Source organism: Kogia breviceps, chromosome 1, assembly GCF_026419965.1.
Source record: "Kogia breviceps isolate mKogBre1 chromosome 1, mKogBre1 haplotype 1, whole genome shotgun sequence".
Taxonomy (NCBI): Eukaryota; Metazoa; Chordata; class Mammalia; order Artiodactyla; family Physeteridae; genus Kogia; species Kogia breviceps.
Window position 1 is genome coordinate 198189135 of NC_081310.1, and position 27525 is coordinate 198216659.

Below are 27525 nucleotides of genomic sequence, written 5' to 3' on the forward strand. Positions count from 1 at the left end.
TTCCATGTGCTGTTGCTTATTTCTAAAAGTTTTGTGTTTGCTTGTTCGTTCATTGTTGCTTTGTTCAGTGTCCTTCCCAAAATACACCCTTCAATGGTGCTTGCAGCAAGTTTCTGTGGATGGCAAATTCTCTCATTATGTGTTATTTTTCCTTTACATCCTATTGTATTTTTCTTGAATAATAGCAGAATTCGAGGTGGGATAGGGGTTTTCCCTCAGCTCTTGAAGATGTTATTTCTTTGGTATTCTGGCTTCCATTGTGCTGAGAAGGATGCTCTCAGGGTAACTGCTGATCCTTTGTAGGAAGCCTGCCTTTTCTATCTTTCCTAACACGGAAAGACCATTTGTAATTTACTGTTTGTCTTTGGTCATGTGCAATTTCACAACAATGAAATTTGTATTTATCCTGCTTGTGACTGACTGATTATTTTTTTTTGTTGTTGTTGTTGTGGTACGCGGGCCTCTCACTGCTGTGGCCTCTCCTGTTGCGGAGCACAGGCTCCGGACGCGCAGGCTCAGCGGCCATGGCTCACGGGCCCAGCCACTCCACGGCATGTGGGATCTTCCCAGACCGGGGCACGAACCCGTATCCCCCGCATCGGCAGGCGGACCCTCAACCACTGCGCCACCAGGGAAGCCCTGACTGTGATTCTTAAAGCTGAGTGTTCTGTCTTCTATCGCTCACTCCCTTGCTGAATGTTATCTTTCCTCCCATTATGTTTATTTTCTCCTGGCATTCCTCTTACTCATCAATTCATTCATTCACCCAACAAATACATATAGAAAGCCCGCCATGTGTTGGGGGCTGTCCTAGGCTCTGGGGACACAGACAGTGAACCAAAGCCAAAGCCTTCACATGGAATTTGTATTCTACTGGGGGACCCAGGTGATCAGCCATAAGCACAAGTAGGTCTTGTTCAATAACAGACTCCAATGCAATGAAGAAAAGAAAGCAGGTATAAGGTTTGTGAAAGAGGGAGGCAGACATGTCTTTCACATCTTTTACTTTTTTGTTTCCTGTTTCTCTTCAAGGCTTTTTTTTTGCTATATGCGGGCCTCTCACTGTCACGGCCCCTCCTGTTGAGGAGCTCAGGCTCCGGACGCGCAGGCTCAGTAATTGTGGCTCACGGGCCCAGTTGCTCTGTGGCATGTGGGATCTTCCGAGACCAGGGCTCGAACCCGTGTCCCCTGCACTGGCAGGTGGATTCTCAACCACTGCGCCACCAGGGAAGCCCCTCTGCAAGGCTTTTTGACTCATCCTCAGATCTAGCTTCAGTTCCTACTTTCTTTTCTACAGCTATTCATTTATATTATTTTCTATGGTTGCAAAACAAATGATTACAAATTTAGCAGCATGAAGCAACACCTGTGTATTAGCTCACAGTTGTGTGGGTCAGAAGTCTGGGGTGGTGTGGCGGGGTTCCCCGCCAAGGGACCTGCAAGACTGAAGTCAAGGCATTGGCTGAGCTGAGTTCTCATCTGAAGGCTTGGGGGAAAATCTGCCTCCAAGTTCATTCTTGCTGTTGGCCGACTTCAGCTCCTTGGGGTTGGAGGACTGAGGCCTCCTTTGCTGGCTGGCAGCTGGGGGCCATTCTTAGCACCTAGAAGCTGCCCACGTTGCTTGCCATGGGACTCACTCCATCTTCAAGCCAGCAGTGGTGCACCAGTCCCCCTCAGGCTTCAGATCTCTGACGTCCTTTTCTGTTACCATTCAGAGAAAACTCTGCTTTTAAAGGGCTGGTGTGATGAGGTCAGGCCCACCTGGATAATCTCCCTCTTTTAAGATCACCTGTGCCTCATCACATGACCTTCTCAGGGGAGTAGAATCCGTCACATTCACAGTCCTGTTGACTGTGAAATGTACAAGGCTTGTTAACCAGGGCCAGGAAGTGGTGAGGATGTCTTAGAAATCTGCAAGGAGATGTCTAAAATGTTAGTGATTATGTATTTCATTTCTAGAAGTTTTATCTGGCTTTTTCTACTTCTTTTTTGATTTGTCTTTTCTTACGGATTCTCTTCCTTTTTTTTTTTCTCTCTGTCTGGCTGTGGGTATTGTTTCCTGAGTTTCATTTGGGTGCATCTTCATCAGAGATTGTTTTATCCATGAGATCCCATGTCATTCCTGGCTAGCAGGAAATGTCTCCCCTTCTGTTTCCATGAAGCCCAGGGCCTAGTGGTCTCACTAGTGACTTGGCTGGTCTGGGACCAGTCTTTATGGCACAATTCAGATTCCACAGCCTGCATGCCTTTGTGTTGGGTTTGGACCCTCACTGGGGGCTTTCTGCCCCCAAATTCCATGTGGGAGCCAGGCTTCCTCAGCTTGGCCATGAGCTGGAGGATGGAACTGTCCCTCTTTTTCAGAGAGCACAGCAGTTGGAGGGTGTTGGTTCATTGGTTTAATTGCAGTTCTCTGCGTCTCTGGGGCTCGCGGCCTCCTCATTCCTGCCTGGTGTTGAGACACAGCTGGAGACCCCCAGGCTTCTTCCTGGTGTCCCGTCACCCTCTGCCCAGGCCCCCAGCATATGCTTCTTGAGCTTTGAGTTTCCATTCATTTATGGCACCTGGCAATTTCCTCTTCTTCTTTCTGTGCGAGGGCTTTCTCTAGTTGTGGCAAGCGGGGCCACTCTTCATCGCGGTGCGCGGGCCTCTCACTATCGCGGCCTCTCTTGTTACGGAGCACAAGCTCCAGACGCACAGGCTCAGTAATTGTGGCTCACGGGCCCAGTTGCTCCGTGGCATGTGGGATCTTCCCAGACCGGGGCATGAACCCGTGTCCCCTGCATCGGCAGGCGGATTCTCAACCACTGCGCCACCAGGGAAGCCCCCCCTGTGTGTTTTTTTTAATGTGATAGATATTGCCTGACATTTCTGGGTGTCTGTAAGAGGGGTTTTGTGTTAACGAAGGCCTGACATGTTGCCAGAACTTTGAGTCCTCTGGTTATCATTGTGGTAGGGAGGGTTTGGAGACTGTGCCTTGAGAAATTTGCGGGGAGGGTGCTGCTGGGATGGGTGGGTGGGGTGAGGTCCCACCCCTACCCTGCCTCCCCAGAGGACCCTCCCTGATGGCACCTGTTGGACTTCTGAGTAAGATGATGGAGAGGATTCCGTGCATGGCTAAAGCACTGTTGGGAAGCCACCAGCCCGGAGTCTCCTCTGCCCTTCCGGACCCCTCCCCATTCTGTGAACACACTTTGTCTTGCAGAAGAAGTGCTTGCTGAGAAGGAGAAGATTCTGGACAAGTTGGAGCTGAGCTTGATTCACAGCAGAAGCGATGGCAGTGATTTCAGGCCAGGTTTGGGGCTCTTGTGTGTTCTCTGTCCTGTGTCCCTTGGTCTCTTGAGGGAACCATCTGGAGCCTCTTGGGCCTCTTGCAGCCTCCTGGGTACCGTCCCTTTGGCCCCAGGCCCTGATCAGAGCTGCTGGGTGGGAGCCTGGACTCACCAGCCCCTCAGGGGACAGACCCTCCACCTCCTCTCTCCTGACCCCTCCTGTGGCCCCGGCTACCACCAGGAGGAAGGAGAGCTGGTCATAGAGTTTGGCCTAGAGCATTTGGGGTTCAGCTGGCAGCCTGTGTCCTTCTAAGTGCTGGAATGTTCTGGAACAGTCGTCCCTAGATCAGAGCCCCAAGGCGGCACTGCCCTCCTTCAACATAAGTTGCATTTTCACTGTCCCCCGCATCCCCCGTGTCCCCAGGTGGTCCTGACTTGGAGGGACACTCAGGCTTGGAGCAGCGCTCCCTGCTCAGGATGGAGAGAGGGGGCTGGTGGCTTGTGTGTTTCAAATCCCTTTGGGCAGTGAGCCCCTTGCGGGTGGGGAGATGGGATTCCCGCTTGCCTTTGGGTCCCCAGTGCTTCGGGGAAAGAGGCCCCTGGGCGGAGCCTTTGGGATGGATAGCTGAAGGTGGGTCTGTCCTCCCACAGATGACACCAAAGCCGAGGAGAAGGAGCCCATTGAAACACAGCAAAATGGTGACAAAGAGGAAGAGGAGGAGGGAAAGAGGGAGGACAAGATCGGGAAGTTCAAGTTCATGTTCAACATCGCAGATGGGGGCTTCACAGGTACGGGGCTGGGGCCGCGGGCGGAGAGCTGTGCCGGTTTGTGTCGCAGGCTTCCTGATGCTGGGTCCCAGGAGTCTGGGCAGGTGGTTATATTATACTAACGTGTGAATGGTTGACGAAAGTCCGCCGTATAGCCTTTCCTAGTAACGCTGGAACACTGAGCCTCTCGGGGCGGCGAGATGGTAGGTATCGAGGGAGAGGCTTTCCCAGGTCCCCTCTGTGGGGGCTGGGGGGCGCTCATTCTGCTTCCCTTGGCTGGCTTCCCAGAGCTACACACACTGTGGCAGAATGAGGAACGTGCTGCTGTGTCCTCGGGGAAAATCTACGACATCTGGCACCGGCGCCACGACTACTGGCTGCTGGCAGGCATCGTGACGTATCCTTGGCCAAGCCGGGCTGGGCAGGGCCGTGGCCTGTTCATCTGTGGACCTCAGGGAGGGCTGTGGGGCTTGTGGGGTGAGGAGCCGGGGGCTGGCGCTCCTAACCAGGTGCCGGGGACCCTTTCCTGGTGACCATGGCAGTGACCATGACCGTGACGGTAGCTTTTGTCCCTTTATACTCAATACTCCATCCTCACAGCAGCCTTCCCGGAGGGTCACTACTACGATCCCTGTCACACAGAGGAGGAAACTCCCACTCACGACACCTGGAGGGTACTTCACCATTTAGGAGGGCTTTCATTCATTCATTCATTCTCCACTTCCATCTTTACTGATCACCTGTCACGTGCCAGGCACGGAGGATGCAGCCATGAACAAAACAGCCCCAAATCTGTCTACCCAGAGCTCACATCCTACTGGGGGTAGATGGTGAACAGCACAAATTAGCAAAGTGGGGGGTTCAAGGAACATGATAAAGGGAGAATGGGCAAAAGGAGCTTTGTGGATGGGGGTTGCCTGTAATGTGGGAAGGTCAGAGAAGGCGACATGGAGTACAGACCTCCCAGAGACAAGGAGAGGGCCACACAGCTACCCGGGGGGAGCCACCCAGCAAAGCTGGCCTTCGTGACGGCTTGGACTGGGGCTGGTTATTACAACGACAGGTGGAAAGTTGTAGATCAGGGGTCGGTAGACCTTTCCTGGGAGGGGCCGGGGAGTGGATATTTCAGGCTTTGCAGAGGACTCCTCCAGTCTGCCATGGTCGCAGAAGTAGCCACAATACGTTAACCAGCAAGTGTGGCCGTGTTCCAATAAAACTTTATTTACAAAAACAGGCTGTGGGCCGGATTTGGCCTGTGCACCCAGTCGTGGAGGTTAAGATGCTTGCAGCCAGCCTGCCTGGGTTCAAATCCAGACTCTGCCCCTCGCTGACTGCGGGACTTTGGGCAAGAAAACTGTGTTGTGTCTCCTTGTTCTGTCTGAAGGCTCTAGCGGAGGCCCCTTCCTTGCCTGTCCCCAGCTCCTGGTGGCGGCCGTCAGTCCTTGGCATCCCTTGGCTTACAGCGGCACCATTTCAGTCTCTGCCCCTGTTGTCACTCACATGGCCCTCTTACCTGGGTGTCTCTCCGTGTCCGAATTTCCTCCTCGTACAAGGACATCAGTCACTGGATTGGTGCCCACTCTCTCCCAGGATGACCCCTTCTTCATCTGATGACACCCGGAAATACCCTCTTTCCAAATAGGGTCACAGCCACGGGTGCTGGCGGTGAGGACTCGGATGTTTCCGTCCTCGGGGTTTTGGGGATGAAGGAGTCTATGTGACGAAGCCTCCTGGGGGCCCCTGTCGGTGTCCGCTGACTGTCCGGTCACCCGTGTCCACGTGCTTACCTTGCAGCCGAGGTTAATGACCACCTGGCGAGCACAAAGCCAGGGCGCCGAACCCCAGGCTGGTCTCCCGCCCCCACGCCATGGCCAGGTTTGCCCCTTAACGGTGCCCCACCCAGGCACGGCTATGCCCGTTGGCAGGACATCCAGAACGACCCGAGATACATGATCCTCAACGAGCCCTTCAAGTCTGAGATCCACAAGGGCAACTACCTGGAGATGAAGAACAAGTTCCTGGCTCGCAGGTTCAAGGTCAGTCCTTGGCAGGGCCAGAGGCTGGGGAGGCGGGGTGCTGCAAGAGGGCCGGTTCCCTGGAGGTCTGGGGCAAAGAAATGAGCGAGCAGCAACCCCCCACCCTGTATGTCCGGATGCGGGCCAGACTGCCCAGGAAAGGGAGTCATTTAGTCCATCAACGAACAGGTGCTGGGTCCTTGCTCTGGGCCAGGCCCCACTGGGCTGGTGTCACTGCCCTGAGTGATGGGTGCAGAGAACTCAGCTTGCCGCGGGGGCTCTAAGGGGTGGCCCAGAGGGTGGACAGCCGGGTGAGGGTGTGTGTCCTCCTGCCCTGCTTTCCGCCAGAGCCTTGGCCTACGGGGGTGGGTGCTGGCGGGTGGGGGGCCAGGCCAGCGCTCAGTCCCTCCCCTCCCCCCGCCCCCTCAGCTGCTGGAGCAGGCGCTGGTCATCGAGGAGCAACTCCGGAGGGCCGCGTACCTCAACATGACCCAGGACCCCAACCACCCCGCCATGGCCCTCAACGCCCGCCTGGCCGAGGTGGAGTGCCTTGCCGAGAGCCACCAGCACCTGTCCAAGGAGTCCCTCGCCGGGAACAAGCCTGCCAACGCCGTCCTGCACAAGGGTGAGCGAGCCCGCTCCCTGGAGGGGGGCCCACCTGCCTTGCTCCTGCCCAGCGGCTCCTGCCCCCCAGGTGGGGGCGTGCAGCTGGGGACAGGACGTCACATGGGACAGGCTGTCGTCCAGCCTCTGCTCTTACCTGTGGGGAAAGTGAGGCCCTGGCTTTTCTAGCCTTTTTTGGAAGGTCAGCGCCGTGCAAGCCCTGGGCAGGGGGTAGGTGACATAGAAGATTAAGTTGTACAAGCTCGTTTATTGAGCCTTTGGCAATATATATGTTTTATTGTTTTTTTTTTTTTGCTGTACGCGGGCCTCTCACCGCTGTGGCCTCTCCCGTTGTGGAGCACAGGCTCCGGACGCGCAGGCTCAGCGGCCACGGCTCACGGGCCCGGCCGCTCCGCGGCACGTGGGATCTTCCCGGACCAGGGCACGAACCCGGGTCCCCTGCATCGGCACGCGGACTCTCAACCACTGCGCCACCGGGGAAGCCCATATTGTTTTATTTAATTTTTTTTTTTTTAGTGAAAGAGGAGAGGACGTTTTTGAAATTAAACAAAAGTTTTTTTTATTGGCGTCGAGTTGGTTTACAATGCTGTGTTAGTTTCAGGTGTACAGCGAAGCGAATCAGTTATGCACATACATATATGTCCACTCTCTTTTGATCCTTTTTCCATACAGGTCATTACGGAGTATAGAGTAGAGTCCCCTGTGCTGTACAGTGGGTCCTTGTTAGTTATCTACTTTTTATGTAGTCGTGTGTACGTGTCAGTCCCAGGCTCCCAGCTTATGACAATGTGCTTTACTATACGTTCTCTCTTTAATCCTTGTAATATCTTTAAGTGGTGAGGTTTCTCATCCCATTTTAAAGTCGGTGCTCGGAAAAAAAAATAAAAAATAAAAATAAATAAATAAAGTCGGTGCTCGGGGAGGTGAAGTAGTTGCCCAGGGTCTCCCGGGATGCACGTCTTTGACCCTCGTGCTCCACATCCTGAGGAAGTTCCCGGGCTGGTTAGGGGGAGGGGTGAGCCAAGCTCACCTGAGGGTCCCTGGACGCTGCGGCCCCCGCTGCCTGGAAGAAGGTTCCTGAGGCTGCTCTGCCCTGGGCGCGGGCCCTGTCCCCTGCGGTGGCCAGCGCCGCAGGCCTCCCCGGGAGCCAGGAGGCTGGCTGAGGGCCCAGAGGGAAGCCCAGCGTTGGGTCGGGGTGCCTGGCTGTCATCTCTGCAGCCCTCGGGCCGGGAGAATCTGTCGGGAAAACCGGGCTCCTGTCCGCGGCCGTCGGGGCTCTGCGTGGCTGGCTGGGAGGGCCGGGTGAAGGGCGCCCCCTGGTGTCCGCTGCGCGGGTGCAGTAACGGCGTCACAGCCCGGCAGCTAAGTGCCCGCCTGGGTGCCGCGCCGCGCGCCTCCCCTTCCCTCCCCAGTCCTGAACCAGCTGGAGGAGCTGCTGAGCGACATGAAGGCGGATGTGACGCGCCTGCCCTCCATGCTGTCCCGCATCCCCCCAGTGGCCGCCCGTCTCCAGATGTCAGAGCGCAGCATCCTGAGCCGCCTGACCAACCGAGCCGGGGACCCCACCATCCAGCAGGTCAGGCCCGGCCTGCGCCCCGGCCCCAGCCCCCCCACGCACGTCCTGGGCGCCCTGGGTGGGGGCTCGGGCCGGCGCGGGACTTGGACCTTTAAACCTGAGTCCTTGCCTCCAGGGCGCTTTCGGCTCTTCCCAGATGTACAGCAACAACTTTGGGCCCAACTTCCGGGGCCCTGGACCGGGAGGGATTGTCAACTACAACCAGATGCCCCTGGGGCCCTATGTGACCGGTAGGTGCCCGTCTGCTTCCGGGCGGCATGGGCAGGGGCGCCCGCGGGGCCCCAGCCGGCCCCCCGCCGCCCCAGGAAAGCCGAGCTCTCCTCTCTTTGCCGCAGATATCTAGCCGTCCCCGAGATTTCCCTCTGCTGCCGGGCTCGTTTCCAGTGGAGGTGAGGCCGCTCGCGGGCGCTGCGCCGTCCCTTGTCCCTCCTTGGCTTGGCGAGTCAGGCCAGGCCAGTATGGGCCCTGGTCCCTGCGCTTCTTCACGGCCCTGGGGCCCGGGGGCCTCACCCCTGCACGCTCGGGGACCGTCTTGGGGCCTGCGTGTCTTCCTAGGCTTCCAGACGCTCCCCCGTGTACACACGTGCGTCTGTGCGCCGGTGTGTTGGTGTGCGTGCGTGACCCTGGCACCGAGTCAGGGACCGTTGCCCCCGCTGTTCTGCCTGCGCTTTCCTGCCGGGTGCTGGACGCCCTGGGCCGTCACCTACCCCCGACCCCTGCCCAGGACCAGGAGGGTGGCTCAGCGTGTGTGCGGCTCAGTGTTACCAGCTGGGGGAGGGTTTTGGTCCTGAGAAACCCCCGGTCCGCCGTGGCCTCCTCCGCCCCGCTGACAGCGCCCGCTAAGCTGTGTGTCCCATCAGAACCTCTGCTTCGGCGCGGAGGCTCAGGCGTGGGGCTGTTCCAGACAGGCTGCTCCTGGGGGCCCCGCCGCCTCCACTCCCCGCGTGTGGCCGTGGCCCGAGGCTGGGAGGTCTGGGCTAGGGGACCCCCTGGTGTCAGCTGACCATGACAGGTCGTAGTGGGTGGTCTAGGGTGTTGGGTGCCACCCCCGCGGGGACCCGAGCGCCCAGCTGTGTGACCCGTGACCTGCCTCTTGCAGCCGCGCCTGCCGGGCCCCCTGCCCGACCCCCGCAGGAGAGAAAAGCTGCCGCCTTTCTAGAGCCACGCCACCCGAGGACAGAAAGGGAGACCGAGGAATGCCACCTCGTGGGGACAAGGCCGCCTGAGCCCAGAAGTGCCACCTGCTCCTAACCCAAGTGCTCCCTACACCACCCCTCTGCCACCTCTGCCAGGACGATTTCCTAGAAGAGATTTCATTTCTTTGTACATCTTTTGCACTTTCCTGTTGAAGACTTGAACAAGTTTGTCTTGATAAAAGTTGAGTGGCGCGTGGAGGAGTCTGACTTGCAGCACGTACGTCTCTCTCTGCCGACGGGTTCCGGACCCGAAGGGAAGCTCCTGGGAGCCCAGAGGCCGCCCACGGACTCGGCCCGGCTGAGGAGGACGAGGTGCCCGCCCTGGGCGCCCTCAGTCTGCCCCCATCCCCCCATCCCGTCTGCACCGTGCTCCAGCCCCTTGCCCGTGAGGCCCCCCGGTGCCCGGTGGGTCAGGACTGGGGAACTGGCCGGCCTGAGGGTAGAGACCTGGCTGACACCCAGGTCAGGCCAGGCCGCTTCCTGCAAGGCTGGAGACCACCAAGTATGTGCTGTCTCCGTGGGACAGGTGTCTGTCCCTGGCCCAGCCCGTCTCACAGGCCCTGGACTCTGTCGTCACCAGCAGAGGGTCTGTGGCCCCTGCCCTGCGTGGCAGGTCACTTGTTCCCGGGAGGGAAGGGGAGGGCAGGGCCTGCAGGTGTTAGCCTGGGGGCTGCCGGAGCCTTTGTCTCAGGCCTCCGTGGGAAGGGACGTGCCCTCCCTCTGCCGGGGTGTGGCTAGCGTTCCAGCGGGGAGGGTCACAGCAGCGCTGAGGGGGGCCCCAGGAGCCCAAGGTCCTGCCCTGTGCGCTGGGAGGCCCGTCATCCCCACCTCCAGGTACACACTCCCCGTGAGATCTCCTGGCCGCAGATGTGGAGAAACCAGGGCACAACGCTGGAGCCTGGACTTATCCCTCCCTGTCCTCTTGTCCCTGGAGAGGCCTTGATCTGGGCACTTGCCATCTGGGTTGGGCCACGGCTGCCCTCGCTGTGTTCTCGGAAGGCTTGGGGAAAGCTTGGCGGCAGGGGACTGGGCCCAGTGGCGGTCTTCCCACCTGGAGCACCCCCAGCTTCCTGCCTTGTTTCCTGCCAGTAACGCCCCGCTGGAATCCTGATCCTTCGCCCAGCTGGTGGCACGCTGTGATGGCCCCAGTTTGGAGGAAGGGAGGAGCGGGCCAGGGCCTGGCCCAGCCTGGAAGGGAATTCCGAGCCTTGAGCAGGGAGGGGCCTTCCTGGCGTGGAGCCCTGGGTGCAGAATCCTGTCTGAGAGAGAGACAAGCTGGGCCTGGGGGTGGAGGCACCAGGGGGGTTCTGTCGTGCTCCCTGGCCAGGACTGGGGCCAGGATTTGGGGGTGTCTTGGGGCCGCAGGGCCACTGGCCAGCCCTCCCAGAGCCCAGATGTCCTCAACTGTAAATGGCTCTCCCTGAACCCCTAGAGGGCTGGACCTCCAAGTCCCCTGCCATCTCCAGGCTGGCCAACGCTGGCCCTGTGTGTGGGAGGGGTGGGGGCGGGGCACAGGTGTCCAGGACACACGTGACAGCCGCTGACCCCGCCTCCCGGAAGGGTGGGGTCGTTCCTGTCCCCTACGGTTTGTCCAGTGCCATGTGTACAGGCGTGCTCCTTGACCCGTGCCCCCCTGCAGAGGTTCCGGCTCAGGCCACTGGCAGCCTGACCTCCCGGAGCCCCCGACACGGGGCCTGTGACTCCGCCCTCTCAAGCGGGCACTCAGCCTGGCCGGCCTGGTGGGGAACACAGCGGATGGGTCCTGAATGTCAGGTCAGGGGGCACATGGCAGAGGACGGGGGTCTGTGGTCCCCACTGCCGCACTCCCAAGGGCGGGTGGGCCTCGCCCTGCCAGCCTTGGCTCCCCAGCAAGCTTCCGTCTGCCCTTCTGTTTCTGTCCCTTCCCAGGCCTCCGCCCTTTTCCTCTACCAGCCAGAGCCAGGCACCCACGGATGGCCTGCCCCCGGCACCGCCTGGTCCAGGAAGGGCTCAGCTCTCTGAGACCAGCAGCTGGGAGGCCTGGGAGGGGGGCTGCGGACAGCTGGGGAGGGGGTTTCTGGCTGACTGCTTTTGCAGAGGAAAAAGCATCTTAAGAATGTTTTCTTCTTGGTTTGTCAAGGTATCTCCTGCCGAAAGGTGTAGTGGTGGGGAGGGGCCGTCTTCGGCATCTTCAGGCTGGGCTTGGTTTCTGCCGCGGGTAGGAGAGTCGTCACGTGCAAGCGGAAGCCAAAAGTGCCAGCCCGCTTTTTTGTTTCCAGCCACCTTATCATTTAGACCAGGCTTTCTGTTGAACCATCTTGGGGCCACAGTCTCGGAAGGCGTAGCCGGCCGGGCTCCTGGGTGACCAGGGGAGTTTGGGCTGGACTGACTGTGTCTGGGGGTCCCCTTGCGCACACCCACCACGGAAGCACATCCTGAGACGCCCTGTGCAAGGGGGCCCTCCCTGCAAGCCGCCTTCAGACGCTCCTTTGTTTTCTGCAAGCGATGACCTTGGTCCTGTCCCGCTGGTGCCACGACGCATGCAGCCGCCTGCCCTCCTGCTGGCTGGGCGTCCCTTCCCAGGGTCCTCTGGGGACTCCCTGGCCCGGGTCGGGCTGGCTGAGTCTTGCCCCGGGGACACCTGCAGCCCTTGTGGCCAGGTGTTGGGTCCCAGGGACGCTGCGGGCCCGAGGGGATGGTGTAGAGGGTAGGCTCAGGGACCTCCGGAGCGTGCCCAGAGTGGGGTGGCAGGAAGGAGCTTGGCTGGGAGGCGGGGGCTAAGGTCTTGGCCTGGCCACGGTCCAGGGTCCCCGCGCCCTACCTGCAGCTGTCCTGTGCCGGCCACTATCTCTGTCGAGGAAGCTGGCTCCTGCCCCATTTTATATTTCTGGAAGTTTACAGTCGTGGTGCATCAGCCCAAAGTCATTGGCTTGTGTTTTGGGATTTTTTCTTAGTTTTCAGATTTTTTTTAAACAAAGTATTTTTTTAGGTGCGATAACCCAGAAAGGGCCCGTTGGGTGTGTGTGTGTCCTGAACCCCTGATATTGAGCTGGGAGCCTGAGCCTCCCATGGCTCCTCTGTGCCTGGCGTTGAGGGGAGGGGCCCATGGAGGGGCCCACCCCGCTGCCCGGGCATCGGTGTGTGGGAGGATGGGGGAGCAGACGCCTGCCCCCAGGCTGGCATCTGGCCCAGCTGAGAGGGGCCGGCCCCTTGCTTGGTAGAGCCCCCAGCCGGCGAAGGGGCCGGGGCGCAGGGGCGAGTCGGGACGGTCCCAGCCAGGCGGCCGGAGCTGGAGGCTGAGCCTCTGTGTGAAGTCACCTGTCCGGTCCTCGGGAGGATGTGTAGGAGGCTCGACAAAGACTGTAACCGACCCTGTTCCCTTTACTTTGTACTCTGTGTATGTCTTGGTTTTCTGTGTTTTAATAAATCCTTTGGGAAAGGATTGGATCAAAGAGTCTTTTCCTAGCCTCTCACTGATCTAGGATGGGCGTGGCGGGGGAAGGATGCGAGGGGGACGTCATCTAAAGCCACCTCCCACCTGAGGAGACACAGCCCCGTGAGGCTGAAAGGCTCGCTGGGAAGGGGGCGCCCCAAAAAAGTGTTCAGGGGTGGTGCCCGCCCCTCTCACCTGCCCCCTGAAACAGCATTGCTCAGAGGAACACTGAGCCCCCAGAGACAGCCCACGGGCCTCCCTGACCCTGACCTCTCTGTCCGCAGGCGGGTCCAGCAGCCTCCCACCAACTTCCACCCCTGAATCACTTGGGACAGAAGGGGGTCTCGGCCCCCGATCTTTGCCTCTTCCCCGGGGCCCTTCTCCCAACCTCTGCTCGGCCCATCTGCTGGCCTCTGCAGGGCGCAGCCCCCTCCCCCTCCCCTTGGCCCAGCCCTGACCCCGAGGACCCCCACAAAGGAGGGGAGCAGACCCTGACGGGCTTGGGTTTTATTCTGTCATTCCATAAATACGGCGCTGCATCTCCACTGAGTGTCATTTGGAAGTGCGAGACATATGGCATCTCTGCCTGTGTAGGGGATGCAGTTAGCTGAGGAGCCACAGTCATTAAAATAAAGGGGGGGGGGAGAGAAAAATAGCACATTATTTACATGACTGGAGAGAACAGAAGAGACAGAGCAAGCCCCCCTCTCGTCCTCGGGACCTCGAATTTGCCGTAGATTCAGGATGACAAGGGCTGAGGGCTCTGCGTGTCATTAGCAAGGAAGACCGGTCCTGCCCTGACCCGCACCGGGCCTTCTTCCCGTGTGGGGCGCTGTCAGGTGGACCGCTGGGGGCAAACTCTGCTTCAAGGGGAGGGTGAGAGGCTGGCTGGCAGCTGGGGCTCTGGGCGGGCTTCCCCTCGAGCAGGTGGGGTGCGGCTGGCTGGTCTGAAACCCATGCCGGGCGGGGCCCGGGCTGCCCCTCCAGGGCCTGCCTTGGCCCAGCTCCTCTGTTTCCAGGCTCTGATGACGGCCCTTGGGTCCCACTGCACTGTTTCCCCACTCCAGCACCCCCCAAGTCGGGGGACCCTCCCTCAGGAAGCGGGGTGCCATCCCTCCACACCCACTTGCAGGGGGGATACAGAACCAGGCCGTGGATGGTGCCCCAGGGCCGGGAAGCTGCTTGGGTCTTTGCGCTGGGCATTTAGGCCTTGGTAGAGCTCAGCCCTGGCGGCCCTTGTCTCCCTCCGTCTGGGAAACATGCAGCCAGCGGGCTCGGCCTTCCCAGGTGTGGCTCACGGCGTGGGGGGAGGCGGTCCCGACCTCGGCCCCGATCACACGCCCTGGCCCCTCTTCCAGCAGTGGGGGGCATGGTGAGAGCAGTGTGGAGGCGGCCCAGCCATCTCGCCGATGAGTGGCCAGTAACCTGGCCCCTGAGCACGGCCGGCTGCTGGGACTGCCCAGCAGTGGTTGGCCCTGGGATGAAAGCTGCCCCACTGCAGGGTCCTGTCCTCAGAGCCAGGTCCCACCGTGTGATGCTGGGGAGTGGCTGGGGATTCTGCTGGGACAGGCTTGTCCCCTCCCCACACCCACAGGCTGAAGCGTGCAGGGAACTTGGTGAAGAGGACACCCAGGGGCCCGGTCTACAAAGAGGCAGAAGGTTCTAGACTCCAGGGCCAGCACAAAGGTCAGGAGTGGAGGAAGTTGCCCCCCTCCCCCCACTTTTGTGGCTTTCTTAAAGCCAGTTTCCCAGGCCTCGGCTCAGCCGGGACTGGACGGTGGCCCCTCTGAGAATAATGGCGGGGGGGGGGGCTCTGTAAAGGGCAAAGCGGGATGGGCTGTCTGTCCAGGGGCACGAGGGCCCGTATTCAGTGGGCTGTGGCGTCTGCAGAGCCTGAACCCCAACTCCCACGCAGCACGGCCAGCAAAGGCTGGGTGCCCCTCAGGACTACGGGGGCTGTGCCTCCTGGCGGTCGGGCCCCCTCCCCGCCTCCATCCCTGCAGCCCCAGGCCCGGCTGCAAAGAGGCTGACACTTGTGAATGGCCCACCCTCCCTGCCTGTCCCCAGTCTGTTCCAGGCTTGGGGGGAGGTGGGGCTGGTGTGGACAGGAATGACGGACCCCAGCCATCCCTCCGTCTTCGTGGGCTGTGTGGAGGTGTCCTGGGGGTGGCACTGCTGCCCTGGTCTGAGCACCCAAGACAGAGCACGTCACCCCACCTGGCCTGAGGCCTCGCAGGGGACACTGCTCCACGGAGAGGCTCCTGGGGTCTTGGCCTAGACTGTGGGCGCTGCTGCTGGCTGGCCCTCAGGCCCCCCAGGGACTCTCCCTCGTTGAAAGGGTCCCAGCACGTTCTCTCTGCAGACCCCAAGGCCACCACCACCCCCCGGGCACAGCAGAGGCTGGCTACCTGGTGTGTGGTCAGCAGCTGCAGTCCAGCTGAGCACGGATGATCTCGGGGCCTTTTGGGGCAAGGACAGAGGGGCGAGGACTGGGCGCCTGGCAGGGAGGGAGGGCAGGTGGGGCCCTGGAGGGACCTGGACTGGAGCCCAGGCACTGGGGCTCATCAGTTGTTTGCGGAGAGGAAGCCTGCGGGGCGAGGAGCTTGAAATCAGAGCCCCCCAACTTTTTGTGGCTCCCAAACTGCAGGACGAATCTCCCTGGATCCCTGCCCCTGCCAGCAAGGTGGTGGGGGGCGGGGGTCAAGGGGCAGCTGGGAAGGCCCCTCGGAGACACACTGGGGCAGGTGGTTGGGAGAGGGGGCTGGGGGAAGAATCCGAGGTCAGGCCCGAGGAAAGTACCTGGAGCCCTTGGCAAGAGCAAGAACGAGGGAGACCCTGGAGGGAGGCCTGCCCCGACCAGGGCCCCGCCGAGGGGCCACAGGAAGAGGCAGACCCGGCTTCCTCTTCCCTTCCCCAACACCAGGTGGGGTTCTCTGCAGAGAAGAGGCCAGCTGTGCCTGCCCCCAGGCCCCAGCTGGTCTTGGCCGGGCCTGGACTTGAGTCTCTGAGATGGCCTGCGGCTGGGCGACAACATGGAGGTTTCTTGGAGGAGGAGCAGAGATGGCGGGCTTGGGTGGGATCGCACGAGTGCCTTCGGATCAACGCCAACTCCCTGACACGCACCCGACATCGGTCCTGCGAAGCAGCGGGTGGTGTGTGGCAGCGACTTTTGAGATCTTTTCCCGGTGACATCTTGGTGTGTTGTTTTGTTTTTGAAGCAAACCACGCTCTTGACTTGGCTTCAAAATAGCTTAAGCGAGCTAACAGAGAGGCTAGGAGGGAAACGGAAACCGTCCAGGCAAACGGCCGGGGGCTTCTTAGGATCTGTAGTCCTTTTTGCTGTAGGGTTTATTGCCCAAAATGCTATCGATCTCGTGGATAATGGAAGACGACAGTTTTGGAAGGACCTGTGTGCAAAGATGGGAGCTATTCAGAAGCTACCACCAAGACTGGCCTGGCCTGCAGGTGAGGTGGAGTGTAACGGAGCAGGGCCCTATGGGGCCTTCCTGGAGCACAGCTCCACCCCTCTACCCCTCCACCCCACAACGTCCTACGCCTGCCTCTTATCTGTAGAAGAACTTTAGCCCAATTTAATCGGAGAAATGAGAAAATGCAAAAGCAAAGAAAAGCAGTCAAATGGGACAAAATAATGATGGTTTAGCCATTAAACAAAGTCAAGGACTTTTAGTCCCTCCTCAAGGGCTACAGGTCATATTCTGAGCCATGTGCTTTGAGCTGTTTTGCAGCTACTGAAATCCCTATCAGATGTAAAAAGTAACTGCATGATGACCAGACTGTAGCCATGAAATAAGCTGCTCCATCCTGCACAATTCCAAGAACTGGCCTCAGGGAAATGGGAACAAACTGACCCTGGAGTTGAAGATTAACTGTACTTAAAACAATCAGGTGGCCCTGCTCAGATGACCACATGACCAATTTCAAGATGACTGTCAGAGCTAACTGTGCTGCTCTGTACAGAGCCTCCTCCCTCCGCCCCCAAAGCATCCCTGAAACTCCCCTTTAAAAGCTCTTGCCCCCTGATCGACATGGGGAAATTGGATCTTTGGGATGTGAGTCCACCTTCTCCCAGGATCGCCAGCTTCCTCAATAAAGCTACCTTTCCTTTTACCCAACACCTGTCTCTCAGTATTGGATTTTTCTCTTTTTTTGGCCACTCCGTGCAGCTTGTGGGATCTTAGTTCCCCAACCAGGGATACAGCCCGTGCCCCCTGCAGTGGAAGGGCAGAGTCCTAACCGCTGGACCTCCAGGGAAGTCTCAGTATTCGGATTCTTGAGCAACGAGCAGCTGCACCTGAGTTCTGTAACAGGGGGACATTCTTCCAGCGGCCTGCTGGCCCCAGACTGTCCTGCTCTCATGGCATGGGGCTCCTGAAGCAGATGGGGGCCATGCTGCTTCTGTATTCCAGAAGGTTTGGAGCAGAGGGAACTTGCCCTGGTCTAAGCTCTGCCCCTCAAGTGGAAGGACAGCGATGGCATAAAATGCAGATTCCAGGACCAGAACACCTGAAAATCTGCACCCCCAAACTGCTTTTTCCAGCCGTCTTGACCTCAGCCAACAGCAGCATCCCCCCTCCAGGTGACAAACCCCCGGGGCTGTCTGACCTCCTATCCCGCACCCTCACATCCAGTCTGTCGGCCAGTCCTGTTGGTCCATCTTCTAGAACATCCAGATGATCCAACCAGCTGTCCATCCGCACCACGGCCATCCCTCGCCCCGACACCGTCGTCACTTCCCAGCAATCTCCCTGCTTCCCTTCTGCCCCCCAAACTCTTTCCTCCACTCAGCAGCCAAAGAGCAAGAGGGAGCCTTCTAGAATCTAAGTGGGATCCTGCCCCTCCTCTGCTCCCATCTCGCTGGACCCTTGCCGAAGTCCTCAGAGGGCAGGAAGTGGCCCGTGGGTCTGCCCCCACGCCGAGCTCGTCTCCCGCCCCTGACCCTCTGCTCTGGGCCCTCTGGCCTCACTGCTGTCCCGGGATCGTGCCCACCCTGCTCCTTCGCATCAGCCTGGAGCGTTCTTCCCCCATTTGCACTGCCCGCTCCTCATCCTTCAAGCCTTTGCTCACGAGTCACTTTGTCAACAAGCCTACCCTACGGCCCCCTTCAACCTGGGTCCACGGCTTGCCCCCTCCCTGCCCCTGCTGGACACCCCCGACCTTGCTCCAGGTTTCTTTCTCCAGAGTCCTTATCACCCTCCGACACATATTCTAATCTTATTTCTCGCATTTAGTGTCTTCCCATCTGTTCCAGCTAGAAAGCCAGCTCTTCGAGAGCAAGGCGCTTTGGTAGCTCACTGCTGTAGCCCAGGTGCCTTGAGCAGTGTCCGGTATGTAGTAGGTGCTCAATAAGTATGTGCTGGACAGATGACTGGCTGAGACCCTGAGCTCTGCCCAGGGCCTGCAAAGCTGGCGGCCCCCACTCACCTGTATTGCTCCAATATTCTCCATCAGCTGGTCTGCACTGGAAGCGCCCAGGAGCACGGAGCTGACCCCCTCGTTCCTCAGGCACCAGGCTGGGGGGCAGCAAGACCAGAGGTGAGGGAGGCCCACCCGAGGCGGGGCCCCCTCTGGTTCTCTCCTGACCCTGCCTAGGCCAGCCTCCTGGGCGTGGGGCTGAGGGTGCCCAGGAGTGGCCTGGCAAACCAGGGGCTCAGCAGTGCTGGGGGGGACCCTGGCACCAACTGCTGCCAGTGGAGAGATGGCCCAAGTCCTCAGGGACCCCCCCATCCTCTCCCCATGAATGTGGGAGCCCGTTACCCACAGCTGGCTGGTGGAGGGGGTGTGCCCAAGCACTCAGGGACTCCCGACATCTCCCTGGGACACCAGTCTCCACCCTGCTCCGCAGCCTTTTACCTATGGCCAGCTGGGGGAGGGTGCAGCCCAGGCGCTCCGCGATGGCCTGCAGCTCCTTCAGCTTGGCCTGCTGGCGCCGGCCCTCCTCACTCAGGATCTTGTCCTTCAGCCACTGGTAGCCCTGGTTGTGGGGTGGAGGCACAGCACAGCCCACAGGTGAGGGCAGGTCACCTGGACCTCTGTGTGCATGGCACAAAATGATGATTTGAGGCACGGCAGCAACCCCTGGCCCCGGCCTAACCATGTCCGGCTGTGGTCCAGACCTGGGCAGTTGGAAGGATGGGAACAGTTGCATCTGAAGCCTGTGGGCTGTCGGGGAGCTGAGGCCAGGCCCCTGAGCCTGGACAGGGAGGTGGACAAGCTGACCTTGCCTTCTCCTGGGAGGCTGGGCGGCCCAGGAAGTGTGCCCACAGCAAAGTAAGGGAGCTCCCTGGGAGGCTTGCTGGGGGTTGGGCAGGAGTGGGTGGGCAGGCCATCCTGCTCTTGAATCTGGGGCTGGGGTCTCCAGTATTGGCTCTGCCCAGGCCTGGGCAGGCCATTCTTTCCCTGCTCCTTGTCCCACAACCCCTGCAGCCTGTAGACCCTACTGAGTCCCCACTCCGAGGTGTGTGTGTGTGTGTGTGTGTGTGTGTGTGTGTGTGTGTGTGTACCTGTATGTGGGCCTGGGGGACTTGTCCCGGGGGGCATCTCTGAGTGACACTGAAGAAACCCCGCAGCTCTCAGCCCAGAGGTCTCAGGGATGGGCCAGAGAGAGTGTGCGGGGCGTCTACAGGGGGAGGAGGCATCCCAGGGGGCACGCGCGGATCCAGAGCAGGTTGTGAGGGCTGAACCTGGGGGGAGGGCAGGAGGGCGGGGGGAGTGAGGGGCTTCTTCACCTGGGGGATGTCCTACAGGTGGGCAGCCTTTCTAGACATGGGGTCAGGCCAGCTGGGGCTCCAAGTTCCCATGCTCCGAACCGTCCCGCAGACAGTGGCCCAGGGAAGCCCCGCCCAGCACCAACGTGTCTGCCCAAAGGCCCCACCCCTCCAAAATGCCCGTCCTGCCTGTCCCCTCCCCCAGCCCGGCCGCTTCTTCACCTTCAAGGAGGCTCTCGAGTAGGGCGGGATGCCACCGTCGTACTTTCCGGACACGATGCCGCAGGCCAGAGGGGACCAGGTCATGGCGCCCACTCCTGGGAGAGGAAAGCCGGACGAGGTCAAACCCAGGGTCCCGAGAAGGGGAGGGGCGGGGCGAGGGGGAAAGGGGTGGGGCAGGCCAGGGGCGAGGGGATCTGGGATGGGGTTGGGGCAGGGCTGGGGAGGAGGCGGAGCGAGGGAGAGGGTGGGGCGGGGCGGGGGCGGGGCCGTGGGGGAGGCGCGAGGGCGGGGCTGGGCAGGGGATCCCACCTATCTTGTGGAAGAGCTCGGGAAGCTGCACCTCCACCTTTTCGCGCTGGAACATGTGGTACTCGGCCTGCTCGCAGATGGGCGGGATCAAGTTGAACTGCCGGGCAACGGAGTAGGCCTCCTGGGAAAAGCAAAGAGGGGCATGGAGGGTCCCTGCCGGTCAGTGGTTCTGGGGGGTCTCCGGGGCAGGAGGGAGAAGACACAAAGGCATCCTCAGGAACGGCTGGCCCGCCTGCCCCTCCCCTCTCCTCGCAGCTTTCCTGGGAGCCTGTTAGGCCCCCCTCCACGAGTGGAGAAAAGTGAGTAGGTTGTGGGATCCCAAGGCTGAAGGGATTTGCGGGGAAAGCACAACTCAGTAGTGAGGCTTGGGTTCTGACACTTACTGGCCGGGTGTCCTTGGGTAAGGGGCTCACCCCCCCGTGCCTCAGTTTCCCCATTCTGCATGAGGGTCAAATGAGCCAACAGTGTTGGCAGCCCTCAGGACAGTGCCTGCCTGTTACTGGTTTTATCATGATTGTCACTCTAGGGCCTGGACCCAGGATGATGGCAGAGGCGGAAAACACCAGGTCAGGAGGGGAACGTGGCCGGCATCAGCCCATTTCTGGGACTTGGAGGTAAAGGCCTCCACTCTGCAGACCGGATGGGTGTGAGCTCCGGGGGGAGCCCGTCTGCCAGCCCGAGAGGTCCTTTCCCCTTTAGCCTGAGACTCAGCTTTCACACGTGTAATGTGGGGATGAGCTCCTGACATGTCAGTGAGCTCTGTGCTGGGTCCAGGCAGCTTCAGAAAAATGCCAAATGATCATTAATGCTGCAAACTCCAAAGGCCGATTGATACCATGGGCTTCTAAAGTTGTCTGTAACTTGAAATGAAAATCCTGCTTAATTTTTTTTTTTTTTTTTTATGAACAAGAAATCTGGGGCTCACTAGAGGAGAAACCCCCTAGCAGGGATGCCAGGACGTGGGGAATTCTGGTGGGTGGGGCATGGGAAGGGCTGAGGTTGGGAGGAGTCCTGGAGGCAGGGGTGAGGGGGTCGGCCTGAGAGCTAGTCCTGCGAAGACGCAGTCCCCAGGCCTCTGCCCTCCCCCGACCAACCAGCTGCCTGCCTCTGAGAAGCCACCCTGCCGACCCTTCTGGGGTACCCCGGAAATATTATGAAACATCTGTCACCCTCAGCTACTGATGGCTCCCGTGGAGGGAAATGACAAGAAAGGGCATGCCTTCCTGAAAGTGCAGGTGAGGGGGAAACAGCATGGATTATGAGATGGAAGCCCAGGCTCTGAGCTGCACAGCCTGAGCATCCATCTTGGCATGGGCTGTGTGACCTTGGGTGTGTTACTTAACCTCTCTGTGCCTCAATGGCCACATCTGAGAAACAGGATAACAGTAGCACTTACCTCATAGGGCACTGTGAGGATTAAATGGGAGTCAGTCTACATGAAGCCCTCAAATCTAACGGCACCTGGAGCAGCACAAGAGCTCAGCACGGTGGCTGGCACTGTCACCGCTGCTGAGCACTGGCTGAGCTCCAGGACCCCCGCTAAGAGCTTCACGCCTGTTCTCTCAGGTAATCCTCACAACAGCCTCAGGACGGGGTAGGTTGTCCTTGCAGTCTTGTTCTACAGGTGGGGAAACTGAGGCTCAGAGAGGTGAAGCCATCTGTCCGGGGCCACGCAGTGCTGGGATTCAAGCCCAGACCCCTGTCTGCAAGGCCTGCAGGCATCGCTGCCACATGTCACCATACTGTCCCTCCCCACAGTACCCAGTTATCTGTGCCTTAGGGACCGACGGCACTGAGCCTGCTAGAGCCCCGGGGTCATCCTCCACGGAGCTGGGGCCGGGAGCCCAGCTGGGGGACACGCACACACCGAGAGGTCACCGTACCATGATCTCCATGGAGCTCCAGCGCGACGTGCCCCAGTACATGGCCATCCCCTGGTTAATGACGTGGGTCATGGCACGCACCGTCTCTGTCACGAGAGAAGGGGAAACCACAGGTGTGGGGGGGCGGCCGGGGGCACGGGGCCTGGCCTGGGGACATTCTGCAAATACAGGCGGGCGCCAGGAGGAGGGGGAAGGTGCTGCCGGGACGGCTTGCAAGCAGTGTACTTCCCGGCTCCGGAGTTGGGGGCGGCCTGGGTTTTCTGGGACCACAGAAAAAAGTGAGCCGCTGTCCAAGAAGCTGGTCTTGAAAACAATGTCCCCCAATAGTGAGAGGTCTTATGGAATCTTTGAAAAGTGGGTTATGGATGGATTGAGACGTTTCTATGGCAGATTAGAGGGATGAAGGAAAGGTGCGGTCAAAGAATGTGACTCTAGAATGGGGGGTGTTCTCTAGTCTGGGCAAGAATGGGGGCCCTGATCGCTCAGGAAGAACCAGATAAACGGATTGAGGTTATGATCAGATTGACAGACGGCAACAGGCAGTAACATAATTTCTGCCTGTTTCTAGTCTCCCACTCGGGGCTGCTCCGGATTCTCACTGGGATCTGGAGATTTGAATGGAGAGGTAATAATAGCATCTGTCGGGAGAAAGGGCAGGGTGTGGGGCCCTGGGTGGTCCCAGGGGTTGGGGGCTGCAGAGCAGAGCTCCCCTCGAGTCCAGAAGAGCCAGCAGTAGGCACGGAAAGCCCCCTGTGGACCACGCCCCGACTTTCACAGCAGCCCAGTATCCAGCAAGGGACCCTTTCCTCATCTACACTGTGATAGATTCTTCCCTGGACTCAAAAAAGTTTTTTGAGAAATAAAAACCTGCCAGTTAGTGTCGCCCCCGAGGCTGTTTTGGCCCCGGGGGGATATCGTGGGTTTTAAAATTGAACTCGACCTCAAATGTTAAACTTTTCAATGGCTCTTAGCTTCGCGGGGTGATGGGCTACCTCATCAGCGTTCTCTCGGGTCCCATACAATGCTTGCAAGTTCGACCGCCCAAGGCAGCCTCGCAAGTTCCGTTGAAATACAAGTGTTTCTACAAACAAATACCCCTTGGAAGTCCTCATCTCTCCCGAAGTGGCCACTAACATATGGGGCAGCTGGGGTCCCTGAAGGTGGTGGGGGTGGAAGGAAGGAGAATGCAGGTCGGTTCCCAGAGCTCCGCCTTGGAATGGCCCAGGGCCACCGGAACCTTCTCTGGCAGAGAGCGACACCTCTGTTTGGGGGTGTCCCTTCCCATCCATCCAGGGTCCCTGAGTGCCCCTTTGGCCGAGGTCCCCTCTTTCAGTAGAAAGCTAGCTGGGGCTTCTGGGGTGGTGGTCTCCGTGGGCTTGCCGAGGACCTCTGAAAAAATCACACCTTGGTTTCCACGCCTGTAGGCCAAGCCCTGTCCTCTCCTTCCTTCCAAGGTCAGAGACTGGGCTCTTCCCCACGCATCCCAGGGAGGGGGTCCGGCAGGGAAAGCGCCCCGCTTGGGCTCTCAGCGGGCCACCACTTTAACGGCCAACGCTATTCGACGTGAAGAGCAGCACTTGGTCGGAAGGTTGAGGGTCCCAGGAAGGAACCCGCCCACATCCAAACCCTGCGTCTGGGCTCCCAGCCCGGCCGTCCTTCTTGGGTTCTTTAGAAACGCTCTCGGGGGGCCCTGTGACCATGCAGTGTGACTGCCCGATTCTTTTCAGCCAAGGCTCAGGCCCACATGCCAGAGAGCGGGAAGCAGAGGGCACCCCCGTTCGCTAGCCGGGCCTCTTTGAGCGCAGCTCTCTCCTAACGCCCCTTCCATGCAGAGAGGGGAGGCCGGCGGGAGCCTGGGGGCCAGGGAGCCCGTGCGAGCCTGTCGCTGGCCCGGGGGGGAAGCGGTCCCGGGCGGAGGCAGGCTGGGTGCGGAGCCCGTGCACAGGAGCATGGCCCTTGTGCCTCGGCCCAGGCTTGGTGTCAGTGGTGCCAGAAGCAGGGACAAGTAGGGACAGCTGTCCACCTCAATGTTTCATGCTGTCGGACAGAAGCGGGAAGACCAAACCCTCCTTCCAGCTGTTGCCAAACCCATGGCATCTCCCGCTGCGTCTCAGATAATACATGAGAGGGGCCAGGTGGCAGAGCCAGTTGGCAGGCAGGAGCCCTTTCATTGTGGACCACAGCCCAGCTCCCAGGTAGATACCAAGGCCTGCCCTTCGTGGGTGGGGTGGGGTCCCAGGGTCCTTTGGCTTAGGGGTGGGCAGAGACCACTGCATGGCCAGAGGCTGCCCCAGGTCTCAGAGTTTCCCCAGCTCACGTAGGTATTTTTCAAGGAGGAAAACAACTGCATTTCAATGGTGAGCTCTGGCTGCATGGCATGGGGTGAGAGTGACAGGGGGCCTGGTGCGCCCAGGGGACTGGAGCTCCGCGCGCCCCTGGGGGCAGGGCAGCTGGTTGCTGACGCCTTCGCTTTTGGTTGAGGTGGGAGCTTAGCAGACGTGGAGAAGATAAAACCTGCCGGGGGCCAAGGTTCTGGGGTCCCCGAGGTGTTTGCTCCTGTGGGAACCTGGCCTCCCCAGCCCTCTCCCAGACCATCTGGGGTCGAGGTTTCTGGTGCGGATCACACAACCCCCAAGTCAAGAGGAGGCCCCGCGGATCACGGGTCGTGGCAATGCAAGGCGGTGCGAGGAGGGGGGGTGCATGCACAGGAGTCGGGGGGGAGGAATGGGGTGACAGCATGGACCAGGGGGACGGCGGGGCTCTGCGCCGCTTTGCTTTTCTTCACTTGCAAGGGGTTCCCATAAGGCACTTATTCCTCCTTTGTGCATTTTATGGAGAAGTTTAGTCATGGGGGCGGGGGAAGAGAGTCGTGTAAATAAAAGCACTGTCTCATAAAATGCAGCTCAGACACAGAGGTCGGTTGTCGGGCCGAGGGTACTGTGTACCTTCTATGATGAATGTCCTTGACTTGGAGGAACTAAATGGATCCCCTGGTGATAAAAGAAAGATGGAAAGAGACCAGAGTTCACAGCTGTGGGAACGCTGGGGGGCACAGTCTGACAAAGGGGATATGGGGTCGGAGGCTCAAGTCACTTTTCGCAGAATGCTCGTTTGGATAAAAAACCAACCACACGCACACGCGCACACACACACGTATATATACACACGCACGGGTGCATGGCATATATACAAACAAATGAAGAAAAAGTAACTTGAACATAACTGAATTTTCCAAGTCCCTGAAGCAGCAAAGCACAAATGAGAAGATGCCCGAAGCAGAAAGTTGGAGGAGATGGGGGAGCTGAGATCGCAGGAGTCAAAGAATAAACAAGCGCCTGAGAAACCAAAACCGCTTTTCAAAGCACCGCACGTCTTTTTTTTTCTCCTCTGAGTAACAGTTCATTCCCCAGAGCAAAAGTCCCATAAACCCTCCCAGTAGAATGTGGACCACGATTGAAAGAACAGAAAAGAAGGCAGCCCTTGCAAAGAGTCACCATACTGTGACTTTAGCGAACGCTGCACACAGCTCAAAGCCAGGATGGGCGCGGACCCAGAGCAAGGATGGGGCTCAGCCCGGAGGTGCTGGGGTGCACGTGAGGGGTCGAGCAGAGGCTGAGCTCAGGCCCGCCCCCCCCCCGCCCCTCCCCACACGGGGAAGGCCCCACCCTCCATACCCCCAGGCCTGGGTGTCCAGCGGGCCCTGCGGTGGTGCCATCAGAGCCTCAGGTGCAGAGCTTTCTGCTCTTTTTGGAACCGTGACTCCCGGGCGGTCAGTGCTTCCGGGGAGAACGTACCTTCCATGGGCGTGTTGGGGTCCGGGCGGTTGGCAAACACCACGTCCACATACTCCAACTGCAGCCGCTCCAGGGAGGCTTTCAGCCCTGGGGGAAGGAGTGGGGAAGGACTGTTACCATCTTCACGGCATTCCTGGGCCCTCGTGCGTGCGTGCGTGCGTGCGTGCGTCTCAGGGAGCAATAGGTGGAAGGGACAAGGCCCCTGGCACCGGAAGCTGTGGACGGCAGGGCGCATCGGCGGGCACGGGCCACCTAGGTGGAGAACAGCCATGAGAGAAGAGGGGGGTGGGGTGGAGTCCACAGGCCCAATGTCCTGTGACTGCACGGAGGGGGCCCCTCCTAGAGTGGCCCAGGTGGAACAGGGAGAGCCAGGCCACCTGACACGGAGGACAGCTGCGTCGATCATCTATGGCCCCGAAGGCCGGTGGGGCCCGGAACGCATGGGTACTTCGCAGCGTCTCAGCGCGGAGCTGCAGAGCGGAAGTGCCGGGCTGGGGGACGGGGAAGGGCGGGCAGCAAGGCCCCCTAAGCATCCGATTGTCAGTGGAGTGACTGTATTTCCTTGACGACGGTGAGCGTGGGGAGAAGAGGCACGGAGATAACACAGATCAGGGTAAGTGAGACATCCTGGCCCCTCCAGCCCAGTGCTCCCGTGTGCCGAGGCCCAGGCTGTGTCCGACACGCACCCTCACCTGGGTCCTTCCCGATTCCACTAACCCCAGATGTGGGCATTCTTACCACGCCCATTTTACAGATGCTGCCACAGAGGCCCGGGGAAGTGATGTCCCTTGCGCAGGGTCGCCCAGTGGGCACAGGGCCTAGCCTAGATTGAAACCCAGGTCCGTCTGTGTCTTCTCAGGGACAACACTGCCCAGCCCGGGGCCGCACGGGCCCCGCCCACCCACACCCCTGTCCCCTCCCTCACGACACGGAGGGGGAGGGTCCACCCCATGCGAGCCTGGCTGAACCAGAGCCCGGGCTGTCACCAGGCTCCGGGCCTGTAGCAGTGGTGGGGGAGGGGCAGTGTGCTTTCTTCACTTTCGCATCCACGGGAAGATGCCGTGGGTTTAGGGGGCCGTGCGGAGCCAGGGCCCCCCTCACCTTCTATTATGTGCTTCCTGGAAAGGCCCCTCTCCGTCTCGGCTCTGAAAAACAGGCGACAGCACGTGTGATATCGCAGGCGGTTTGGGGGAAAATGTTCACGACGCGAAAGTAGGTCAGCTCATGTCACTGGTAGTCTGATTCCGGTTTGGGGATAAAACCACGAGGCTCTGCGGATTCGCCCGTGGAGATGACTGGCAGGGCTGGGCTGCCCGCCCGCCGCCCTGGGGAGGTGGGGCTCAGCGGGGCACGCAGGCTTCTGCTTTTCAATTTGCCCTTCTGTCTGGCTTGGAGTTTTTAAAAATTAAAAATGAATCCCATTTCTGATTCCTATGAAGGCCATTTTGTGCAGCCCCGGAGAGAATATGGAGCCAGATCCCTGGAGGACGGCGGGAGTGGTCTGTGGCGCAGGGAAGGTGGAGTGATTGGGACACTTCATGAATTTTCTGCGTTTTCCAGAAATTGTTAGGATGTTACCTTCGTAATCAGAACTAAACCAACCCCCAAAAGTAAAAATAAAAATGGAACAAGGTTCGAGTACAAGGCAACTCAGACAAAGCTGCTTTTCTGGAACGTGACGTCCCTCCACAGGGACGACACAAGCCAGGGCAGATGGCTGCACAAACACCAG

The 27525-nt window shown here is 59.6% G+C and overlaps 2 protein-coding genes across 8 annotated transcripts in view; one reads left to right on the forward strand and one right to left on the reverse strand.

Annotated features, from left to right (window-relative positions):
- Positions 1-12879, forward strand: part of CHD5 (chromodomain helicase DNA binding protein 5) — a 63762-nt gene extending 50883 nt beyond the window's left edge. Inside the window, exons 34-42 of one of the 3 annotated variants that reach the window (XM_067018550.1) lie at positions 3203-3292; positions 3921-4058; positions 4326-4434; positions 5941-6073; positions 6482-6677; positions 8089-8252; positions 8368-8482; positions 8588-8641; positions 9352-12879. In XM_067018550.1, the coding sequence (XP_066874651.1) occupies positions 3203-3292; positions 3921-4058; positions 4326-4434; positions 5941-6073; positions 6482-6677; positions 8089-8252; positions 8368-8482; positions 8588-8595 (953 nt within the window). In that variant the 3' untranslated portion in view covers positions 8596-8641; positions 9352-12879. The remainder of the gene's footprint in view (positions 1-3202; positions 3293-3920; positions 4059-4325; positions 4435-5940; positions 6074-6481; positions 6678-8088; positions 8253-8367; positions 8483-8587; positions 8642-9351) is intronic. The other 2 variants (XM_067018555.1, XM_067018546.1) reach the window with 2 other exon arrangements.
- A 473-nt stretch (positions 12880-13352) lies between these two features.
- Positions 13353-27525, reverse strand: part of KCNAB2 (potassium voltage-gated channel subfamily A regulatory beta subunit 2) — a 100998-nt gene continuing 86825 nt past the window's right edge. For 4 of the 5 annotated variants that reach the window (XM_059039606.2, XM_067018684.1, XM_067018680.1 and 1 more), the window contains 8 exons: positions 26895-26938; positions 25794-25880; positions 22000-22085; positions 20117-20237; positions 19808-19902; positions 18732-18852; positions 18303-18391; positions 13353-16267 (listed from right to left, as the gene is read on the reverse strand). In XM_059039606.2, coding sequence (XP_058895589.1) covers positions 16178-16267; positions 18303-18391; positions 18732-18852; positions 19808-19902; positions 20117-20237; positions 22000-22085; positions 25794-25880; positions 26895-26938 — 733 coding nt within the window. In that variant the 3' untranslated portion in view covers positions 13353-16177. Of the gene's footprint in view, positions 16268-18302; positions 18392-18731; positions 18853-19807; positions 19903-20116; positions 20238-21999; positions 22086-24944; positions 24990-25793; positions 25881-26894; positions 26939-27525 lie in introns of all 5 variants that reach the window. The other variant, XM_067018689.1, reaches the window with a different exon arrangement.